The sequence below is a fragment of the Vipera ursinii genome (genome assembly GCF_947247035.1).
Source record: "Vipera ursinii genome assembly, chromosome: 5".
Lineage (NCBI taxonomy): Eukaryota > Metazoa > Chordata > Lepidosauria > Squamata > Viperidae > Vipera > Vipera ursinii.
Window position 1 is genome coordinate 48,512,578 of NC_139518.1, and position 23,843 is coordinate 48,536,420.

The window sequence follows — 23,843 nt, forward strand, 5'->3', positions numbered from 1 at the left end:
TAGACTCTTAATAATAAGGATGCAAAATGAATGAAGCCATCTGATACACAGATGGGACTTTTCATTTTTTTAAAAATTGTTTGAGATGTTGGGGTTTTTCGTTGCTTTATAGATTATTTTAGCAACCATACTACGGTAGTCATGTTTCTGACTCCAACTTATAGAATTCTGCTGCCAATTTGGGCAACTATGTCAACAAAATTAAGCAGTCTATTCAGAAAGGTTCTTCATTTAAAGAAGTGAGGATAGAACAGGAGAATCTACTACATCATGGTAAATATTTCAGGACCTCACATTCTTATGCTGAGGTTATGGAACCTGTAAGAATGTATACGATACTGGAACTGCCATATCCGATAGCATTTTTATAGTTCATTCACATATGTCCCTTGCTGTTTCCATTTTCCACTATCGTGAAAAAGAGGCTTAAATACTCCACTTATTCTCTAGCAATATGTTACATATGAATGAGGTGGAGCTGAATTTTCTGCTGTCTGCTTCAATTATAGTAACAGAAACCTAAATGCTTGAACTGCAGAGAGAAAGAATCAAAGATGGCAAATTCAAGGTGGGTGATAATGGACTTGTAGTTATTTGTAAGGAAATCAAGAGAGGAAACCTTACTATGCATATCCTTCAGCTGTTCATCTATGAGGATGATTTTTAGGATGGTATGATAGGATGACAAGACTCACCTTGAAGCAAAGTTAAGATATCACCATAAGATGTTCCTGGCAGACCAGGAGGACCAGGTGGTCCAGGAAGTCCAATAGTAGTTCCAGAACCTAAAAAATTAATAAAAGATGAGCTATGAAATTATGTAAGAAAACTGGAAGGAGCCATGTTATATATTTCCTCAGAAAATACATGCATCTAACATTCATATTGATTTAATCATAGAATGTGGGCAAAAGATACAAATTAGCTTCAGGAGGCATTTTACTCTTATCACAAATGATTGGACTAAATACCATGTTTCCCCAAAAATAGGCCCTAGTTTTGGGGCGAGGCACACACCTAAAAATCAAACTAGGGCGGGGTTGGGGGTGTGGAGCTCCCCCACGCACCTTGCACCTACCTACCTGGCAGCCAGGCCTCTCCTCGCCGGCCCACTTCTTTTGCGGCATCTCCAGGTCTGCATTTCCCAGTCAGAGGCCTTTCTGAAAGGACACTGCAGCAGAGAACCAAGCTATGGATTCAGTCCTTAGGTTGATTCTGCAAGGCCTCTGAAGCCAAGAACTGAGCTACAGATTGAATCCATAGCTCGGTTTTTGGCTGCAGTGGCCTTTCAGAAAGCCCCTTGACTGCGAAATGCAGGTTCCATTCTCAGCCGCAGAATGAAGCTTCTCCTTCGGCCGCAGAAGTGGGCCAGCTGGATGGGGCTGTCAGTGCCAGAGGTGAGTGTAAAAGACACCACCACCCCCCGAAAATAAGACCTGGTGCTTCTTGTGAAGGCAAAAAAAAAAGGAGACTGGGTCTTATTTTCAGGGAAACATGGTAAGCTTCCACATCAGCCTTTCATGATTTTGAAATGTTATAGAAGTAAACTAAAATCTCAAATCCTCTAACAATTTCCTACCACCTATTCTATTTTTGCAGGAATTGGGTTTGTCCAATCTAATGAAAAGAAGGACTAGTGGTGACATGATAGCAGTGCTCCAATATTTGAGGGCTCAACCTATTTTCCAAAGCACCAGAAGGCAAGATAAGAAACAATGGACGGAAACTAATTAAGGAGAGAAGCAACCTAGAATTAAGGAGAAATTTCTTTTCCAATTAACCAGTGGAACTGCTTGCCTTCAGAGGTTGTGGGTGCTCCATCACTGGAAGTTTTTAAGAAGAGACTGGACAGCCTCTTGTCTGAAATGGTATAGGGTTGAGCAAGGGGTTAGACTAAAAGACCTGCAAGGACCCTTTTAACTCTGTTATTCTGTTTTTCTTTATTATCTTTAAAATCTGCTTTGACTACTACAAGAGAGTTAGGAGCAATTGCCCTGAAGCACACTTAGAAATTTGCCTCGATTTTGCCAAACCTGTAAGAGGGAAAAAACCTTTATATTCTTTTTTTAAATGTGGTTAATTATATATGATTAAAACTAAAAACTGCTTTCTCTCTTATAGTCATTGATAACTTGTCAAATTTCAGTCTGATGATTCGTCTCAAGGTTACAATTTCAAGAATATATTCCAGTCACATACTGAAGATGCAGATCTGACCAAAATAATTGTTTGAATGCATTCATATATAATAAGGAGTATGGAGAAGGAGAAAGGCATTTGTAAACAGATTTAAAAATAACTGCCTCAGGTTCTTAATTCCTGGAAAAAAAATTCAAATGATCAATGCTTCCCTCTTCCCAGAGCCATTCTGCAAATTAAATTTATTCACAAGTGGATGGTTTAGTTTGAAATCAATGATTTTATGTATTTTTACAATACTTTTGGTAAGCAGTAAATTATGAGAGATACTTAAAATATATGAATATACTTTCAGATTGATTACATTAGTGTCTCATCCAAACATAATGGTCTTTATGTGCCGCCCATCCCTGCCAAATATTGTATATGGGAAACATGGAATCTGCATGAACACATTTTGACCAGTGTCTATTTTGTTGATATTGCAAACTAACTCAAAATAGTTTCCACAATGTTGGCTACCCTAGGACAACTTCATTATAGTGAGAGAAACTGATACCATAACAAATACAGGTAACAACAATTGGCTGAGATATTATTACATTCTTACAGAGTATCTGGCAATTGACTTTTCTAATGGGATTACAATGAACAGTACAGAGCATTCAATTTATCTTTCATGGTATGTAATTGAGAAAATCACTGAGGCAATGGAATCACTATGCTTGTTATAAAGCTTGTTATGAAAGAAGACTTTACTTGTCATGTAGCTGATAACACGTCTTGTCAACTCATCATAGTCCATTGACAAAGCTAAGCTGTCTCCTCCCAGTCCAGGTGGTCCAGGGGGACCTGGGGGACCTTGAGGTCCAATAAGGTATGATCGAATGTCATCTCCTAAAGAATGGATTAAAAAAATAGGCAATGTCTATTTTTCTGAGTTTTCAGTCTTTCCCAAACCAGCAATATTTCTAGGTAACTTTCTGGCCATCTTTAACACACTTTATATTTTTCAACTTCTAGAAATGTTTTCTCCACCTATTCTAGTTTTTTTAGTTAGGACTAGACTAGTTATACATAAGGTAGCTTGATGTACTTCAGCTTTGAACAAAGGAATGTGAAATGTGATGATCCCTTAAACTTAATAAATACAGTATGTTTAATTTTGTTTCTCGTATATCCAACATTGTTTATATTTCCTGCTCTCTGTCTTGAAAATTTGGTGAATACTGTAAGTTTTATTTTATTGAATTTTGCTGAGCCAAAAAATTTTTTGTGTGAGCTCAACATCCATTTGGAGATTATTGCATGCTGCAATGATAAATACCACAGAGTTTAAAGGGAGACATATGTACTTATTTAAAATAAAGCATGGTATGGAAAACATGAAAAAAATATGTTTCCCTCTTTCACAGAATTTGTCTACTATTTATCTACTGAAAATAAATTCATAGAAATTAAGCACCAACAGGAAAAAATAGCACATTAATTTTTGTTAGCTACAGTATGTTAATCTAGAGTTGTAGAATTTATTGCCAATAAATGTAATGGCAGTGAAAGATAGTTCATGAAAAGTCAGGATGTCAAAGCTACTGATAAATGTAAGCTATTTATTACCTCCTCAATCAAAGGCAGCATACTTTAAATGCTGATGGCTGGGAAACAAAAGATGAAGAGGGCACTCACTCTCTTTCCAGCCTTGTGGGCTTCCCTAATGCATCTACTTGGGTATTTGTGACACAGAATGGCCTAATCCAGCAATGTTCTTATGCTTTTAGAACCATTCAATTAAGCTCTAATTATGCCCAAGTCTGCAATAGATGTAATATTGGCACCAAATAATTCAGAGACAATCTTGTTCTTTATAGCACTTTCCCCTATTTCTTTAAAATGTATGGCAATAAAAGCCAATGAACCACTTACTAGCCTTAGAGCATTTACTTACTCTGGAGCATGGCAAGAAGATTTTCATAAGACAGTGATGAGGAGAATGAAGAGAGAGAAGATGTGGAGCTGGAAGCTAGAGAAAAAAAATGTTCAAAAACATAAACTGTAAATTCACACAAAAAACTAAGACACGTACAATTATTTCCAACATATAACAAAAAAAGCAGATGATGATGAGAAAACAGGACCTAAACTATCTGATAGAAATGCATCAGTGTGGTAATATAATCTATTCAACACATTAAAATTATTTCCTATTCCTGATAAACTGCCACTATGTAAAAAAGACACTGTTGGGATTCAACTAAAGGCATTGAGAAGAAGCAAGCCACACAACTTCAGTGTGGTAGCAATGCTCAAATAATGTATACATCTCAGACAAATCAGTTCTGTATTTTCATGTGTAAATATGAAGAATAACTAAAGAAATGCAAACTCAGTATATAAAAAAAGAGGCCCTTACTGGATAGGTAGCTCATAACACGACGGGCCAATTCACCATAGTCCAAAGATTCGCCACCAATGGTGATTCCTGGAGGTCCTGGAGGACCAGGTGGGCCTTGTGGTCCAATCAGGTAACGGCCAATACTATCACCTAATAAGAAATTTTTTAAAAAAAACAAAGTTAAATCACTACAGAGATGGATTAGTGCTATTTCCAGATTCTCTATCAGTATAATCTAGGGAAATTGTAAAGATAATTTTCCACAGCATTCTTATAGAATTAGCTGCTAACTCAGATTCAAGAAAAACCTGACTAGAGTATTTAGGAATCCAGATTCTAAGTTCCTGACATGCTGTTTTCACTTATAAGAATTGTTTATGTGGCATATAAGTGCAGCTCATCTTTCCTCAATAAGATGCCCATTATTGTTATACCCATCTAACTCTAACTACTAGCCATGCCAAGTGTGTCTGTAGGCATTTATAAGATACCAAAATAAGAGGAAGATCAATTTATATTTTTCTCACTTACTTGGGAAGAATCATATACCAAGACAATTAAGTGAATAGATCATTATCCTTGTTGTGAAATGCATGTTGCGGAAAACATTTCTGTACAGCTCTCAGACTTTAGAGATAAAGTCATATTTTAAATGTTATTCTCCCCTCCCCATTTAAATTTTCCTTGTAAAGAGAAAATGAAAACAAGAAAAGGCAGGTCTACACATATGCTACTCTATCTTTTGGAAATATTTATCTAGGTTTTTTTCTTTCCAAATGCAGAGGAGTGGCCCGTATTAGATCTAATCTCATCTGACACTCATTTTCAAAAATCAGTGTATAATTTTGCCACCTCTGATATTATACATATCATATGCAACTTCTGGGACCCTTTTTCCAGGCACTATCTGCTCACTGTACATAATCTAGCCAGGAGAAGATACCCAGGTCTAAAGATATCCTGGAGGTTGGGAGTCAGGGAATGTCATTCCACTTTTTTAATCCTTTAGGAAAATGGTCAAAATTGCCTTTGATCTCAAGGTGTTCAATGTGGCAGATTTTCTCTGAAGAGAGCATCAATTTTTATGAATGTTTTAGGTAGGGTAGGGTAGGTTGCTGGGCACAAAATGTATAGCTTTCTGGAAAGCCATGTAAAACCAGTGTATGTACTTACTCTGTAGGTACTCAGAGACGTACTGTTGGATCTCTTGCATTGAGCCAATTCCAATTCCTGGAGGTCCAGGAGGGCCCGGGGGACCTGGAAGGCCCTGAGAAATTCTGGATCCAGCTGTAGAAAAAAGTTACTTTACTTATAATAGCTTTTGATGTTCTTCTTAATGGATTTCCCCTACGCATCCTACTCCCTCCACACCCATCTTTTCATTCATATTCATATGTAATTCATATTCATAATTCACATTATTGTTATATTTATGTCCATTTTTGTAAGGAGCCAGAGTAGCACCACGATGTGAAGGGTGGTAAATAAATTTAATAATAAGCAATAAAAATAAATTTCCCCTACCTACCTTACCTAAAGTGCCCATGGAAATAAAGGGATAAAAAGAAAACAATCACCGGGAAAAGATTTGGGTATATTGGTATGCCAGTGCAGAGCATCAGCCCTTTGCGCTTCCTCTTGGTTAATCTGAATCTGATCAATTACATGAAGCAAATCTAGGCCAGATATGCAGTGTTTATTTTGGGAAAGAACACAGTCTTTCTTCTGCCCATGCCAGCAAGGACCATGGTCATGAATCTGAATGTCTAATTCTACTGCTTATTTCGTTCACTTTTGGGTCAGGCATTTCTATACAGCAAGCTGCTGCTTCTGAGCTTCCAAAAGATACATTAAACTGAATCTTTAAACTTTATTACAGCTACTGTGCAAAAATAACTCCACCCCTATTTTCAAGGCATGATGTTTAGATAAATTAAGAATATGACTAATCAGGGTGGTTTGCTTTCAGGATAGTATTTCATGGTAGAGTTGTATGGCACTGATACTCACATACAAACTTCTCGGAGAAATTAAAACTCAAATTGCATTTACCCTTGCAGAATCCCTTATTGTTAAGATTACATTGCATGCAAATGTACCTCCTCCAGGGATTCCAGGGGCTCCTGGTACACCTGCATCACCTAAAAAAATTAATGGGAAGAACAAAATGGTCCATTATGTAACTCCAAAATATGTCCGTTTATATAACACCATTACTCTTTTTCTCAGGATAGAACAATCTTTATTGTCCTATTGAAGTAAAATAGGAGCCAAATGAGATTCTCAAATGAGAAACTGAAATTATTTATATCATTTTAAACGTTATTTTTTAAAAACTTCACAGCCAACTTCAAATGAGAATGTTCACACAGTATCAGAGGCACCAGTCTCTACCATCTGGAATTCAAGACTCTGATAAGGTGCTCTGTGGAAAGAGCCGCCCCTCTTTGCACAAACCTTTGTCTCCTTTAGGTCCAGGACGTCCGGGTGGTCCTTGGACAGCAATGCCAGTTCCTGCTAAAAAAGATGGGAAGAAATCAAAGAGAATTGAAGGGACTATGCATGTAGGCTGTTGTATCATTATGTTGTACGCCTTAAATGTTTTAGGTAAAGCCCATGTTTGAAAAAATATACCTCCAATACAGGTATGCTCCTAAAGGTGACAGAATAGGCTTATTTACTTATTGACTATGCACCAATGTTTACCAACACAGGTTTGCCAATATAAAATATGCCAGATTATGACCTAACATTAAGTCATCGGTTACAAGTTACAGTAATCATGTAAAGGACTATGTTGTAAAATCCTGGAAAGGAAGGAACATACACTTAGACTCACCTTGAACGGAGGCTCCTGGGAGACCTGGCTGACCTTGTTCACCTATGAGAAAGTTGAACAATCATTTAACTTGACAATGACTACATTACCGCCTTTTCATTCCATCCAATGAACAAATCCCTCATTTTTTTATTACCTTTGAATCCTCGTGGGCCAGGAGATCCTGCAAATGAAAAGATTTATTAGACTTGCAATGCTAATGCAGAGGGCACTCTCACAGGATTTATTTGGCCAACGTCACTGCTATTGGCACAGATATTCCTCATCAGTTTCAATTTCCATTCTTTTTGCTCCATTCTTTTAAGGAAGTATGGTTTACAGAGCAGACATATTTTCTGTTGCCTGTATTTATGCATGAAGATTCAGTTACTTTGTACTAATGACTCCTGCCAAATAGTATGACATTCTATCTAGATGAGAATCTGGTTCTACCAGTCTATCAAATAGTAGCAGTGACCTCAGTAGCTGTCAATAGCCTGAGATTAAACATGTCTGAAGGAAAGGAAGAGATAACTTCTTTGCTAACAGGGAAGGCTGAATTACGTTATAGGGTGCAGCCTGACTGCAAAGTATACCATATCGTCAGAATAATTTCTGAAGTTTAACATCTAGGTATATTATGTGAAATAAATCACAAAAATGGTATTTAAGGAATATTGAGAACAACTGGTCCTGTTTCAGTGGATATGAGATGGACACTTAGATTCAAGGGAGTATCTGCTTAATGTATCATAGGTAAAGGTAAAGGTTCCCCCGCACATGTGTGCTAGTCGTTTCCAACTCTAGGGGCTGGTGCTCATCTCCGTTTCAAAGCCGAAGAGCCAGCGCTTGTCCGAGGACTTCTCTGTGGTCATGTGGGTGGCATAACTAGACGCCAAAGGCGCACGGAACGCTGTTACCTTCCCACCGTAGTGGTCCCTATTTTTCTACTTGCATTTTTACGTGCTTTCGAACTGCTAGGTTGGCAGAAGCTGGGACGAGTAACAGGCGCTCTGTTACGCGGCACTCGGGATTTGACCCGCCAAACTGCCGACCTTCTGATCAACAAGCTCAGCGTCCTAACCCATAAATAGTGTTAAAAGCAACATTTCATTTGTTCCATCATTGTAATTCTCCCTCCCTCCCTCCCTTCCTTCTTCCTTCCATCAATTATCCAATATCCCACCATCCATCTATCCATCTATCCAGCCAGCCAGCCAGCCAGTTTTACATTGGTTTTACATAGGCTAAAAATCAGCTCTACCTTATTGTAGCTTTGGCACCTTTGCAGCATCAGCTTTCCCAATGTAATCATTTTCTATACTCAAGAAACAGATTTCAAATTACTCACCTTGATCTCCTTTTGGACCTGGAGGACCAGGGGGTCCTGGTGGGCCAGCAAAGTAAGTTTCTGTAGTAAAAGAACATTATTATGATCTTCAACAACAATCAAGACACATTAATAGCCACAGGCACAGAATCCTGGGCTTTCTTTATTGGTCAAAAGTCTCTTGTTAATGTAAAGCTTGTCTTACTTGTGTCGAAGCACTTATAATAGTTGCTCCAGGATTGTAGCAATTATAATTGGTATAGGATGGGGAATGGGAACTTCTAAATCAAACTACCTGATGTGGGCACAAAAGAACCTGGTCTTCCTGGTGGGCCTGGTAAGCCTTCTCCTAAGTAATAGAAATATTTGAATGTATCAGTGTTAATTAGTACATACATCTCTATGAAAGATCATTCAATTTATTTTTATAGGAAGCACAATAGGGATGTGATTGTTTTACAGCAGTTCAAGACACATTAGGGAGGACTTCTGGTTTGACATCGCAGTATAACGGACGCAGGAAGACAGGGCTCTATCTTCCACATTTGATTTTGCCCCACTGGGGACCCTAAAAAGGGTCAAAAGTTGCCCCAAAGAATCAAAGAAGGAGGGGACCCTCATCAATCATGGAGAGGTGGTGGCCCTTCTGCTGGATCTGAGTAAGCCCTCCAAACTGGCAGAGGAAAGACTGGCTACATTTGTGTGGCCAGTCAGAAGCTGCTGACAACCGAAGACAAGCGCTAACTAGCAATGGATGGAACTTGGTGAGACTTTATCTTCTTTTTATGGCCCTAACATTACTTTCCTGGAAAAAAGAATGCCCAAAGCAAAGAATCCTCCCCGATAAGAGAGGGAAGGGAAATTATTGCCCTGCTCCCTCAGGAAAAGAAAAGCAGCAAATTAATTGCTTTTGGGAAAAACAGGAAACTACAAGATCAATCTGGAATTAATACAGATCTATAGCTTTGAAATTTGGGGACTAAAAGTACCTTTGAGACTTTTTTTTAGAAAAAATATGTGAAAGTTTGCAAAATAAGCTTGGGTTTGGAAAGCTGGAAGATAGTGTTAACGATATCTAGTGGAGAATTATGGCACTACAATTTATTATGCTTAAGGGAAACCTGGCTTAAAGCCTAGACTCAGATAAGACTTTTTGTTGTTCCTGGACACTTTCACTTTTGCAGACTGCCTCTGAGAAAAGGGAAAAACTCTTGGGCTGCTTATCTGGGTTGGGAACCCTATTGGACTATGAAGACTACATACAAAAACAAAATGAGTGTTCCATACTTAGCATTAAATGGTAAAAAATCATCTTTAACACCTGTCTCCAAACCTACCAGCATGATATATCAACAAGAAAATGTTAATGAATCTCAGAAAGAAATTCTTTCCATGTTGAAATCAATCTAAGAGACAATTGTTTTATTTCAGGATGAGACTAAAAATAACTCAAATTAGATAAAAGAGCAATTTTCTAACCTAAACTTACAAATCTGGACAATGACTGCAAAGAGGAACTAATAACCCAGAAAACAGAAAGAAAATTAGAAGAAGCAAATCCAAAGATGGAAGACCTAAAGGAAGGAATTAACAGACAGATACAGACAAATGAAAAATTAGAAGATGCAGTGATAACAACGGAAATGGAAAAGACATCATACTTGTCAAGAGTTCAGAACACATTTGAGGATAAGCAAGAAAAGCTGATCGAATGGATGATAAAGCTGTTAGGAGAAATGCTGAATATTGTCAAACAAGAAATTAAAAGAAAAACTGAAGAAGGATGGAGGCTGTTTAATGAATATAAATGGGTTGAGCATTCTCCAAAAACACTTCAACCAAATTATTTTCCTTGTTCCAAACAATATATACAAAAACAGAGGAAGAACTACTTGATGATTTAAATGTACTGACTTGGAAAGTTATTTGGTAAAGGAAGCAAGCTAGAGCAAGACTGAAGAAAATAGAGGTTCAGACTTATTAGATGGGATATTATACTACTAAACAGAAGTTTGAATATAGCTAAGAAAATACATAACTGTTAGAAATAAAAGTATTATTTATTGATTGAATAAATGGATTTTAAGTGCAAATGCAATTGAGATATATTTTGACTAGAAAAGATATAAATTGATACTATCGATATTATGTAAAATGTGATGAAGATGTCTATATTTAATTGTACATGTATTAACAGTAACAAGAATTGTATTTGCCCAGTATGGAAAAATGCATACTACCGGAAGAAGAGAGGACCAAGGAAGCATTGGATGGACTAGATTGAGAAAGTTAATATGTACCACTGAATTACTAATAGACCCAGACAACACGTTGCTTATTAAGTACTTATGATTGTAAAATTGTAAAAATTTATGATTGTAAAATTAGAAAATTAATAAAATATTTTTTAAAAAAGACACAGTTAGGCACACCTGGCTCTGCTGTTTGGGGTTTATATTATAACTCCTTCGTTACTTTTTGATTACAGACTTCATTAATCTATTCCAGTGCAACTAGAGTAGAGTAAGTATCTATTGTGTGCTTATGACATATTGGTATGAACTGATTGCAATTTGTCTTTGAAGTTAGCACAGGTGTTGAAAGCATTATGAATGTGTTGATTCTGTGAAAATATTTTTTACCTGGTGGGCCACGCGGTCCTGGAGGGCCCTCAATAGAGGCACCTGTTAAATGGAAAGAAAAGAGTTATCTTGAATTCAGATAAAACAGTGCCTTGTCTTCTACAAAGATATTTGGGTTATAGCAGCTCAACTATCACTTCTACCAAATAGAAGTGCACACACGTGCACACACACACACACACACACACACACACACACAGAGAGAGAGAGAGAGAGAGAGAGAGAGAGAGAGAGAGAGAGAGAGAGAGAGAGAGAGAGAGAGAGAATCAGATCTACAATAAACTACAACTATTAAGAAATAAAGTTTGGGACAACTGGAAAACTTCTAGCTTTGGTTTTATTTTTCAGAAATAGCAACTGGATTTAACTCTAAGATATGGTGAGCCATGCTTCCATTGGAGGACTTAAAGCATGCTTCATCTTACAATCTAATTCCTCTTCATTCTTTAAACATTATGTATAGAAAATTATATACCTGGGGGTCCTGGTGGACCTGGGGGTCCTGGGGGTCCTGCAGGTCCTCTAAGCTGTGCCAACGCTAGACAAAACATATAAGTGGAATTACTGTTTCCATTGTACAGATTAAATATTAGATATGTTTTAGAGATGAAAACACATTAAAAAAGAATCAAAGCAATTTCCCAATCTGGTGGTCCTCAGATGTATTGGCCTATCACCACAGATGGAAACTTTTTATTCTTCCTGAGAAGCAGGCACATTCAGTTAAGTACAAATACTAACAGTACAAACTGAGTTTCAGTCATTTATAGTGCAGTATGGATATCTGGGGGACATAGCACTGACTACTGTAGTAGTCAGATGATACCATTTGTCTTGGTCAGGCAGGCAACATGATCCTCTACAGAACCTGTGGAAGTGGGCAGAGGCAGAACGTGCTTTGTTCTCCAAAGTTTGTAACCATGACTATACCGGTAGTTTCCTAATTGCCAGGTAATATGAACAATGGACATGTTGGCTGAAGAAAATAAGAGCTGTAGTTGAACAAATCAACTTGTATAAGCTGAATTAAAAGCATGTCAGAGAAAGCTTATTCTCTTTGATCCTGAGACATTTATACTTCAGAATCTGCAGTCTTTCATCTTAGCTGGAAGTAATAATTATATGAAAATATTGTCAGTTCATCCAGTTCATCCATACAGTATACAAAACAGATATGCAATACTTCCAATCATTAAATCATCAATAGCTTTGTCAATTGTTTTGTTTTATAATTTAAGCAGTTGATCATGAGGAATAGGAAGAATAGGAAAGAGAATCCCAGATTCTTAATGATTATGGAATCTGGGGAGTCATAGTTAACATCCTAATGGCATAATCCATCTCTTTACTATTCTCAATACTGTTAGAACATTTATGTCTTTTAGGGAAAAAAAACCTGTTCTACCTTCCAACGGAGCAACTGCAGGATTAGTGGTTTCAACAAAGGTGGTTTCACCTGGAATGCCTCTCTCACCACGAGGACCTGCATCAGAACATAAAAAATGCCACATTCCTTAATTATCCAAGCATGGGTTTGCAGGGTCTTAGCAGGGCAAAGCATTCCTCAGAAGTGTAATTTGGATTTTGCAAGCTTCCACCTTATCTGAACTCAGAGGGATTCTCAAGGATTCTGAGAATCATTTCAGAAAAGTATAGACTAGATAATTTGCAGGCTCTATGTGGAAATGATGTTATTTAATATCCAACTTTACATTTTTTTAAAAAATTACAATACTTTCATTTCTAAAACACCTATACTCTGGCAACCATTTAAGAATAACTCAAGGTGGTTTATAGCAAATATAAAAAAAGATAATGAAACAAACAATTACGATTTTAGAGAAGGCAGAAATGCAGCAGAATTTCAGAATTTGCTATTGAAACATTGGTTGGCTCAGCAGGCAGGAAAGAGAGGTCTTCACAAAATGAAGAGGGGGAAGAGGGGGAGAGAAAAATCTATCAGAGGGTGATTAGGAAGGTCTTCCTCAATATGTTTCTCCAAACTGAGACCATGGGCTCAGAGGATGGGTGCACTTGCATCTGTGCTTATGTTTCATATTTTGGTGACATGTGATGGAGAGACTCTCCAACTGATCTTAATAAGTGGCACCCTCTGCTAACATAAACTAATAGTAATGATAGCAAGAAGTGCCAGTGAATGCAGCAACAGCAATAAGAACACTGTAGACCAGATGTGTCCAACCCGCAGCCTAAGGGCTGCATGTGGCCTTGGACAGTTAGTAATGCGGCCCCATAAGATCATAAACTTTTAACATTATTATGTATTTTGTATATATACATTAACTATATTGCATATTTTATATATGGCCCAAGTCAATTTTTCTTCACTCCATGAGTCCCAGGCAAGCTAAAAGATTGGACATCCATACTGTAGTCAGTACAAGGAGCCATATTTTGGGGGGCAAAATGCTGACTCTATAAACCGCTCAGAGAGTGCTGTAAAGAACAATGAAGCGGTATATAAGTGCTCTTGCTAGATGCTCAAAGTTATTGCAGGGGGTTGGACTAGAACAGGGGTTCCCAAACTATGGGCTGCGGCCTGGGACTCTTGGTTAGCAGGCTGCGGAAATGGCTGGCAGGTGCGTGCATGGGTGGGTGCGCATTCCCCCCACTCTCGCTAGCGCCCACGGCTCCATTTGTACATGCACGCAGGCGCAAATGGGGAGGCTAGCAATGGGGCAAGTGTCCGAGGCCTTTTTGTGCATGCATGAATGGGCCGCTACCTGCCGAGGGGGGTGCGCAGCCATTTGCACATGTACACGGCACCAGCACATGAGCAAATGGGGCTGCTAGTGCTGCCCCAGTGTGTGTGGCCCCTTGCACGCGCACGCACACCAATTTTAAGCTGCTCTCCTTCCCTCCGGTCCGCGAGCCCAGAAAGGTTGGAGACCTCTGGACTAGAAGTCCTCCAAGGTCCCTTCCAACTCTGTTCTATTCTCTGTTACACAAAAACCACTTTCAGAGCAGTGTTGATTCAATGCATAGTGCAGATAGGACTATTCCAAGCAGTAAAAGGACAAGGCTGAAATCATAAAGAAAGAAACAAAAAACATAAAATATAAGCAAATATTAAATACATTGATCAAGGCAGTCTAAAAAGAAAGAACACCACATTGAGAGCATTTTGGCAGAAAAGAAAGGAAGCAATGTTGGTTTTTTTTCAAAAATGTAATTAATACCTTGAGCTCCAGGAAGACCAGCTGGGCCAACAGGACCTGAAGTAAGAAATAAAACTGAACTACTGTTCTTAAAAATGAAGCAACTATATCTCATCTTCAAGAAGGAAAACCAAGTAGCCTGTTAAATAATGATTGTGTCTGCAAGACACAATTTATTTTTTACAGGTTTCAATTCCATGCTCTCAAACATGCAAAGAAACAAAAATAAGTCCAAAATATCTGTATTACATCCAGAAATGCCAACTTTGCAACCAATATTTCTCATCCACAACTATGGCACCCTAAGGATACCTGCATACATGCAAATGCTTCTCTGGGATCAGTAATGCAGCAGGGGTTGCTTTTTCCTTCCAGTAACAGATTGCTGGGAAATACCAAATATGGCCTTGAGAATTCCAATGTTTGTTACAATTTTTTTGGATGTGGTTGGAAAGAGGCTGTTTGGCACCGGAGACCAGTGCCACAAGGAACACAGCTCTGGGTTGGGGTTCGGAGCAGCTCCAGGTGGGGGCTCAGCACGGGCTGCGGCGCGGCAACTGTGGGGAGCCGAACCACTGCAAAACTGTGCCACCCAGCACCAGACCCTATTGCCAACCCAGAAGGATACCATGGTCAATGGTATTGAAAGCTGTTGAAAGGTCAAGGAGAGCGAGGATGGTTGCCCTATCCTACTCTTACCAAAGATTATCAAGAAGCACAACCAATGCCATTTCCATCCTGTATCTGGGCCTGAATTCTGACTGAAAGGGGTCCAGATAATCCATTTCATCAAGGACTCTCTGAAGCTACCAGGCCACCACCTTTTGCATAACCTCCCCCCGAAAGGAGAGGTTGGAAACTGGACAAAAGTTGTCCAGGCCAGTGTGATCCAGTGATGATTTTTTTTTGAGGGGCTGAATTAGGGTTGTCATAAAAGCATCTGGAAATGTCCCCTCTTCTAGTGATGTATTGATCACTGTCTGAACCCACCTGCTAGTCACTGTGCTAGAGGTTTTCACCATCCAGGAGGGACAAGAATCTAACTGACACTGTGGTGGACCCTGAAGAGGGCCCTGTCTACTTCATCAAGGGCCCACTGTATTATTACAGTTAATCACAGTTAACAGTTAATCACAACAGAAATAATCAAGAGAAACTAGTCAAGAATGAAAGGAGATACCCACCTGGTACACCAGGTGGGCCAGGTGGTCCAACAGTCCCGGGGGGGCCTGGTGGGCCAGGAAGTGCAACAGTTGCTGCACCATCTGAAACAAAGAGATTTTTTTAAAAAAAACAAATACACATAATTGCACGCAGAAAGATTGCCATGGGATAAGAAAGCTATTAAGCAGAAATGAGTGTTCCTTCTGCAGCATTACCTGAACTGGTAACCCGGCCTGGTGCTCCAGGTTCACCTATAGAAACAAGAAGAAATATTACATGGACTTTAAATAACAGATTATTGAACTGCGGAATATACATTTGTTTGAAATATTATTATAACACTGTGATTGGGGAGAGAAATATGGCATTAATGCAATCTGTTTATCTGGGAGATAAATGAAACTTCAAATTTATATGAGGTCATTTTTTTTCATTTCCCCATCTTCAGTTTCTGTTTCAGTTTGAATTTTAATAAAAAACACCTCCAAATATCTATACCTCTGTGTATTTTAAAAAATATACATTTTTGCAAGTTGTTTTCTTTTTTAAAAAAAACATACATTAGGTTTTTATGCACACATGTTTATGCAAACATCTTTAAAATAGAAAAATACACCAAGGAAATCAATGTCTTTTTCCAACATCCTTTCTCCTAGACTCAATTAGACAGTGCTTTGTTACAATAACATGGAGGGGAACTGGGGAAAAGTCCTCTGCTAGAATACCTAATTACTCAGTGGTATTTGGGGATGATTCTTTATATCAGGTCATGCAATGTGTGGCCCAAGACCACATGCATCGACCCCAAAGATTTGGGAGCGCCATCAATTTTTAAAGGAAGCATTTTAAATACACAGAAAACAAATGTGCTAACTATATTTAGCGCAGTTAATTCAATTGTCCTTCCCTTTAATTAAAATTAAATTAAATTAAATGGAACACAGTGTTTCTTTTGGCTCTCCCTGTTTTTGGACTGTAGGACTTGGTTGGAAAAAGACTGAAACATTCCAGCTTTATAGTCTTGTTTTAGGAGAAAAAGGAGTCAGACAGAATCTCTTGATGATCAGGAATAAATACAGAGGTCTCAGCTTTTTTGCAGCCCAGTAACAGAGCTGTATGGGCCTCTGGAGTACAGGGAAGAAGTTAGACTATTGCTCTAGCATACCGTGATAACACTGCCCTGTCCTGATGAGGAGAACAAAGGCATTTTTATAGCCAATGTTGAAAGACTTACCTTTAGATCCAGGTCGGCCTGGAGCTCCTGTCAGACCTGAGGAAAGACCATATGGAATGAATAATATTCTATACCATTGTTTAATTGGTATGCGGTAGCATTTCCATGCTATGAAGACTTTGCTTCTTAGCTTTTTGTTTGCATCTGTAAGATCCCCTTGGGTCTCCAAAGGTGGATGAATACAGCCTGGTTTTTTTTTATCAATTTGGAATTCATCATTTGGCAGAAAAAAACCTAGCACATATATGTCCATTCATTTCAGGGATTTCCAGAATCTGGAGATACGCATGTAGGCATCATTTCATGTTGTTTCATTATCTACTATGTTGAAAATGACTAATGCACAGGTAAGAATTACTATGCATCTAAATGGAGGTAAATGCTTACTTTCTAGGAATAGGTCTTAGCACTAAATGTGGCTTACATTTAAGCAAACGTGTATAAAATTGGAATGCAAAATTCCATTGCTACCATCTCAGAAATTACATTGAAGAAAAAGCCATTCCGGTTCCAGTTTAAAGAAATAAATAATCTGTTCAAATTAAAAAAGGACTATCCCATTTCTCATTACATTATTGCTCTCCAACTTGAGTTCGTAAAGAAATATAATGTTTATGGATTATATGTACGATTTAATCAATACATTGTGGTTAAGCAAATTATGGTTTGGTTCAGTTTTGTTCAGTGTAGGAATTCTGCCAATTGTTTGTTACTGTCCCATCAAGATAAACGTTTTAATCTACATATTTATTCATTAAGCATTTGTTTCCCTCCCAGTATCTTACCTGGTGGGCCTTGTGGTCCTGTGAGTCCTAAGGAAACAGTGACATTGTATGAAGTTTGAAGGAAAGCAAATTAGTAGATACAGAATAATAATCAAACAATTTTGATTGTGAAAGTTTAACAAGAGAAATCTTTGCTGAAGGAGTGAATTCTTTTTCACTTGATTCAGTGGCAACCTTTTCTCTCCCTTCTGATATCAAGACAATCCTTTTCAGCATTTATAAGGTATGCCTTTACAAGGGCTCCCCAAAACTCTGGAGACTGGATTCTCCACTGGCTAGGCTTAGTCAGTGTCTAAACTTTCCTTGCGAAGGAGAAGTCCTCAAATTCATCCATTTCTTTTTGGGAACTCGTCAACTACAACTAATCATGATTTCTTGATCTTCCCCATCTTCTCAGTCCTTTTATTCCCCTTTCATTAATTTGTTTTGCACTTTGATCTTCTGTATATGACTGAAACATGTCTACATACCTCTTTGGTACTGATTCCCCCCTTTTATATTCAATCTATATTAATTCGTCACCCATTTATTATTATCTTTTTTGCTTTATCACATATTCTTCTTAAGTAATCCATTGCTAGTGCATTTTTTGTTTCTCGTGACATCCAATTCTCAATTAGACAACATCATTTTTTTTCCGCTCCTTTGGACCAATATTTACCATTTGTAACAGATCACATATTGCATACTCAAATTTTTCTCATTGTCATCTCTTGTACCTCTTCAAACAGAATCCTCTAAACACCTTCCCAGTCAGAAGAAACAAGTGGGTTTGTTTTGTTCTTGTTATTGTTGTTATGATTCCCTTCAGAGAAAGGAACCACAATGGCATTCCACCAGTCATCAAGCATTGACCCAGACTTCATACACATGTTAACAACTCACACAGCTATTCCATAAGCAAATCACAACCACATTTTAACATTTTTTTCCATTTTCAATGTTTATACTGCCCAGAGTCAATTGTTTGTATTAATACAAGTTGAATAAATAAATATATACCATTTTTAACATTCTCACAGTGGTTGCCCAAACCCCAGTCTGACTCTTACTCCAGAAGACTCCACAGGCAGGGAGACATAATCTCCAGATAGAGAAATAAATTTCCTTTGCTGCTAATATTTTTGATTTTGTATTACCTGGCTGCCCAGCATCTCCAGCAGGTCCTGGTGGTCCTCGTGCACCTGAAATACCCATAAGTCCTTGTTCCCCTACAAGTTAATCAAGATATAAGATTCATATTCTTGAAAATTATGGCCATTCATAAAAATGGAACTGATTACAACTAAAGATATATGTGTGTGTGTCTGTGTATCTGTGTGTGTCTATGTGTCTGTCTGTGTTTCTGTGTGTCTCTGTGTGTTTCTGTGTGTGTCATAATAATTATGTGCTTTGGCAGAAGTCCCTTATATCTGACACAACATAGTATGCAAAAAACTTCCCCAGCATGGTATTCACTAAATGGTGATTGTCCTGTAGCTCTCATTCCAGAAGAATGATATTCTGTGATGACCACCTGACTTGAGATACACTATTACCATAGGTTGTAGGTGGGGTTTGGAAGTGGAGATAGGAACAAAATGATAGAAAGGGAGATAGTTTGTATATCTCTTTTGCCCCCAGGATAATTAAATGATAGGTTTCATTTGAAACATTTGATGCTGTGACATGCAGTGAATATGTAAAAGATGGCAATAAAAGCTAGTAAAATTGATCCTCACAGTTAAAAAGCTATGCTTATCATGTTCTTTTCTTTTGTAAGTGGAAATATAATAGTTATTTACCTCTGGGACCTTGATGTCCATCTGGGCCAGGTGGACCTATAGAAATATAAAGACCTTTCAGATGCTGCTAAAATCCTCACCGGGTTCAATATGTTTGATTAATTCATAACATACTGTTTTTAATGTAATAAAATTGTTTAGTCTGAACTTTCACACACACTCTTGGCTGAACTTTTACAAAAACTATAATACAGCCTCGCATCTCACTACTGCAACTAATGTAATCTTGGAAGTAGAAAAAAGGTAACAAATAATATATATTTATTTATTTCCACTCATCACTACGCTACATGTGGATCAAATCACCAGGACTCAAATTGATCTAACTTTTTGCATATTTGCATGTACTGTACACACAGATTATATACCACAGGCACACCTAAACTGCAAAGGATATTTATACAGCACTCTATTTTTAAATCCATTCCTGCTTTCTTTTAATGAGTCTTAAATTTTCCTTATCAAAGTATCTTTAATTCTAGGATGTACGTTTCAAGAGTCCTACAGGCTAAGTAATTAATTTGAAATAGATTTTCTAGAAGTGTCGTAATGGAATATTGCCTGTCACCTGCTGATCCTTTAGGTCCTGCTTCACCTGTTGGCCCAGGCAGTCCTCTGGATCCTGGTTCACCTGGAAATCGAACACATATATATGTAACTTAAAATGGGATAACCTTTAGTCCCCCAGAATTACATTCAGCTTTGACTCGGGCTTTTGAATGATGTACTTGGTACATAATGAACACCGATAGGTAAACATATGCAGATATGCATCTTTCTCCACACACATTTGTGCCCACACTTTTCACACTCCTATTTATATACACATTGATAAGCATTTCCTTTTTGCTGCTAAAAATGAATGTACAGCAATTTTCAGTCCTCTCACTGGAAGCAGCAGATAGTCTATTGCATTTCATCAAGTAAATGGAGTGCCAGGAGACCAACAATCTTCATACAAATCCTTTGATTAATCTGAATGCTTATCTCTGGACAAAAGTAAATACTCAGGTGACAGTTTCAAAATCTTTGATAATGTCATATATATACCTGTAAGACCACGGGGTCCTCTCTCTCCTGGATCACCTAAAACACACATGGAAATAAAATGAAACTAAATTAATCTGTATTATAATCCCCATCATGGTCAAGAATGAAAAGACACATTTGGTAAGTTCCAGGTTGGTGGAGGGAAATAAATAAAAGATAATTATAACAGAATACAGAATAACAGAGTTGGAAGAGAGTTTGAGATCTTCTAGTCCAATCTCTTGCTTAAGCAGGAAACACTGCCATTTCAAACAAATGGTAGACCAATCTCTTCTTAAAACCCTTCAGTGATGGAGCGCCACAACTTCTGAAGGCAAGCTGTTCCACTGGTTAATTGTTCTCACTGTCAGGAATGTTCTCCCTAGTTCTAGATTTCTTCTTTCCTTGATTTCTTCTATCCATCTATTGCTTCTTGTCTTGCCTTCTGGTGCTTTGGAAAATAGGTTGACCTCTTCTTTGTGGCTGCCCCTTGAAATACTGCTATCATGTTATCCTTAGTTCTTCTTTTCATTAGACTGGATATACCCAATTCCTGCAAATGTTCCTCCTATGTTTTAGCCTCCAGACCAATCATCCTTGTTACTCTTTTCTTCACTCTTTCCAGAATCTCAACATCTTTTTTATATCATGGCAACCAAAATTGGATGCAATATTCCAAGTGCAGTCTTACTGAGGCTTTATAAAGTGGTATTAACACTTTACATGATCTTGATTATATTCCTCTATTAATGCAGCTTAGGACTGCACTGACTTTTTTGACAGCTGTAGGATAGTGCTGGCTCGTATATAAGTGATTATCCCACTAGCACTCTAAGATCCTATTTACAGTTACTACTGTTGAGCCAGGTACTACCTATTCTATACCTGTGCATTTGGTTTTTCTTGCATAGTTGTGGAACTTTACTTTTATCACCCCTGAATTTCATTTTGTTAGAATTAGATGTAAAAGCATAGCTACCTTTGGGTCCAGGTATTCCCATGGCTCCCTTTTCACCTAAACAATAGAGGGGAAAAAAGGATTTAAAGCAGAACAATGCTGGTGGTAACATTCCTCAGCTATAGTGGGCTGAAATGAAGAGTAAAGAAAGCCTACTGTTGGGTGAATTGGGCACATTACTTCCTTCTAATTTATAGATTATACATCTAGGTAGTCCTCAGTTTACCACCATTTGTTTAATAACCATTTGAAATTACAACAGCACTGAAAACGTATGACCATTTCCCCCACTTATCACTGTTGCAGTATCCCCAGGGTCACATGGTCAAAATTCAAACACTTGGCAATTGGCATGCATTTATGATGGTTGCAGAGTCCTGGGGTCATGTGACTTCTTGCAATCTTCTGACATTTGTGTTTGCTTGCTTGCTTCCTTCCTTATGGCTCTGCCTTTTGTAATGTGCATTTTTATACTCTAAATCTTTAGATATGAAAATCCTTTTTTTATTGATATAATCCATTTTGGAACTAAGGAGCAGAATAATGCACACAGATATACACATATACAGCAGCGAATAAAGAACACCAGATTTGGAACTCAGTATTAGGCACTACCTTTTTTAAAATTGCTCCATCCGTGTGTATAGCACAAATCAAATTCTTTAAGAAAAATTATTTTCATCTATTGAAATCTTAATTTCATTGTTTATTTTTAATATTGTGTTATCACATCAATGCCCAAGGCCTCCTTTGGGTGAGGGTTCAACAATAGAAAGCCATGTATGTTCTTGTATCATTGTGCAAATGATGCACTTTAACACTATACAGTATATCATTTGTGTCCAAACTGATACAATTTACATTATTCTCCTGATGACAACATGATCCTAATGACATCTTTATGGCTTCCTCTCTATGCCTATGTTCAATACTATGTTATACATGCCCAACACATGGTGGTAGTACAGTATATGTTTTTGGATCCCACTCCTTAAACAGACAAGTATGGTTTTTGAGTTATACCTTTAGCTCCCGGGATACCTGCTTCACCTCTAAATCCTTGAATTCCTGGAGGACCTAAAGAAAGAGCAAGAATAATTAAGAAGGTTGGGCAAGAGATAACTGAGAACTGAAGACCAGGAAATAAGTAACATGGAGCTTTCAATTTCATTTCATTATGTTTGTACATATTTAATTACTTGTAGCCAACTGGATGGTGCCTAGATGTAATATCTTGATTTGCTGCACATTATGCTATGCAATACTTGGGTGCTTTCCTGATGGGCTATATTTCTTAGCTGCCCCCAAAGCGTGGCATCAAGAAGGCAACAATAGGTTCAGACTGAAAACATATATTTTACAAGGGATACTATGGGCTATTGTTTTTAATGGGGGGAAAAACAATGGAGAAGAAACCTAAGTTGACATTAGATGTACTGAGAATAAAGTGTTGTGCCTGGTAGTGGTAGTTGGTAGTATTCAAATTAATATTCTCTGCCAGGACTTTCAGTCCTAAAAAGGTTCAAATGTGCTGAGTAAATCCAATTATGTTCCTCTGGGATATCTTAACAGAAAGAGGCTCTGCATACCTGGATCCCCAAAGTCCAATAAACTGTGGCCCTAATTTCAGGTTGGGTTTTACAATTAGAAAAGTTCATATTTCTAGGAAGGCAGAGTTATTTCTTCTTTGGTAGCCTTTTGATCAAAGAAAAAAAGGGGGGAACTGTATCATAAGAGAAAAAGATGGACACATAAGGAATAAGTAAGCTAGAAAGAGAAGGAAGGTTCAGCCTGATCCACTTTTGATTCTGGCACGAATTCTAATTATTGCTAACACTCAACATGTTGAAGTGGAAGGAATATGATCTTTGAAGGAAACATTTTCTAATTCTTACCTTTTTATTTTTACTAGATTTTTGCATCAGATTTACACTTACCTTTGGAACCTGGGACACCTGGTGGACCTTGGACACCTGGTTCCCCGGCAGAACCTACATAATAAATGCATTAGGTCACTTGGTGAAGTTTGCTTTCTTTGAATCCTGTAGCATGAAAATCCATGACTGTTATTTATAACAATAATACATTGTTCATATATGTTGCAATACTGGGAAGATGCTTCTCTTCTCCATTCCCTAAAAGGAATGTTGTTTCCTTTCAGGAACCTTTATAGGACACAGTTATTATAACAAGCACTCAGGGGACACCACTTAAAAGTGGTCAGTTACAGGAACCCAAGGCGCAGAAATAGCTTCTGAGTGTTATTTTTCAATTCTGTCTTACATTTCCTTAACTCTCAATGCCAAGTGCAGGGACGCATTTGAAAGTAACAAAAATGCTGTGGACAGATAAGGCATTGTTTGCTTGCTACAAAACAAAGTACCAGATG

At 37.9% G+C, this 23,843-nt stretch overlaps 1 protein-coding gene across 1 annotated transcript in view; it reads right to left on the bottom strand.

Annotated features, from left to right (window-relative positions):
• The window catches only part of COL17A1 (collagen type XVII alpha 1 chain), a 72,605-nt gene that overhangs the window by 14,610 nt on the left and 34,152 nt on the right, over positions 1 to 23,843 (bottom strand). The window contains exons 24-49 of the mRNA XM_083364595.1: positions 23,386 to 23,445; positions 22,478 to 22,531; positions 21,476 to 21,511; positions 20,518 to 20,553; positions 20,036 to 20,098; positions 19,468 to 19,503; positions 18,823 to 18,894; positions 17,684 to 17,710; positions 16,899 to 16,934; positions 15,880 to 15,915; positions 15,685 to 15,765; positions 14,522 to 14,557; positions 12,727 to 12,804; positions 11,797 to 11,859; positions 11,322 to 11,363; positions 8,975 to 9,028; positions 8,701 to 8,760; positions 7,507 to 7,533; positions 7,371 to 7,412; positions 6,989 to 7,048; positions 6,631 to 6,672; positions 5,705 to 5,818; positions 4,550 to 4,681; positions 4,085 to 4,159; positions 2,899 to 3,036; positions 696 to 785 (exon numbers count right to left, since the gene is read on the bottom strand). Of these exons, the coding sequence (XP_083220721.1) occupies positions 696 to 785; positions 2,899 to 3,036; positions 4,085 to 4,159; positions 4,550 to 4,681; positions 5,705 to 5,818; positions 6,631 to 6,672; positions 6,989 to 7,048; positions 7,371 to 7,412; positions 7,507 to 7,533; positions 8,701 to 8,760; positions 8,975 to 9,028; positions 11,322 to 11,363; positions 11,797 to 11,859; positions 12,727 to 12,804; positions 14,522 to 14,557; positions 15,685 to 15,765; positions 15,880 to 15,915; positions 16,899 to 16,934; positions 17,684 to 17,710; positions 18,823 to 18,894; positions 19,468 to 19,503; positions 20,036 to 20,098; positions 20,518 to 20,553; positions 21,476 to 21,511; positions 22,478 to 22,531; positions 23,386 to 23,445 (1,590 nt within the window). The remainder of the gene's footprint in view (positions 1 to 695; positions 786 to 2,898; positions 3,037 to 4,084; positions 4,160 to 4,549; positions 4,682 to 5,704; positions 5,819 to 6,630; positions 6,673 to 6,988; positions 7,049 to 7,370; positions 7,413 to 7,506; positions 7,534 to 8,700; positions 8,761 to 8,974; positions 9,029 to 11,321; positions 11,364 to 11,796; positions 11,860 to 12,726; positions 12,805 to 14,521; positions 14,558 to 15,684; positions 15,766 to 15,879; positions 15,916 to 16,898; positions 16,935 to 17,683; positions 17,711 to 18,822; positions 18,895 to 19,467; positions 19,504 to 20,035; positions 20,099 to 20,517; positions 20,554 to 21,475; positions 21,512 to 22,477; positions 22,532 to 23,385; positions 23,446 to 23,843) is intronic.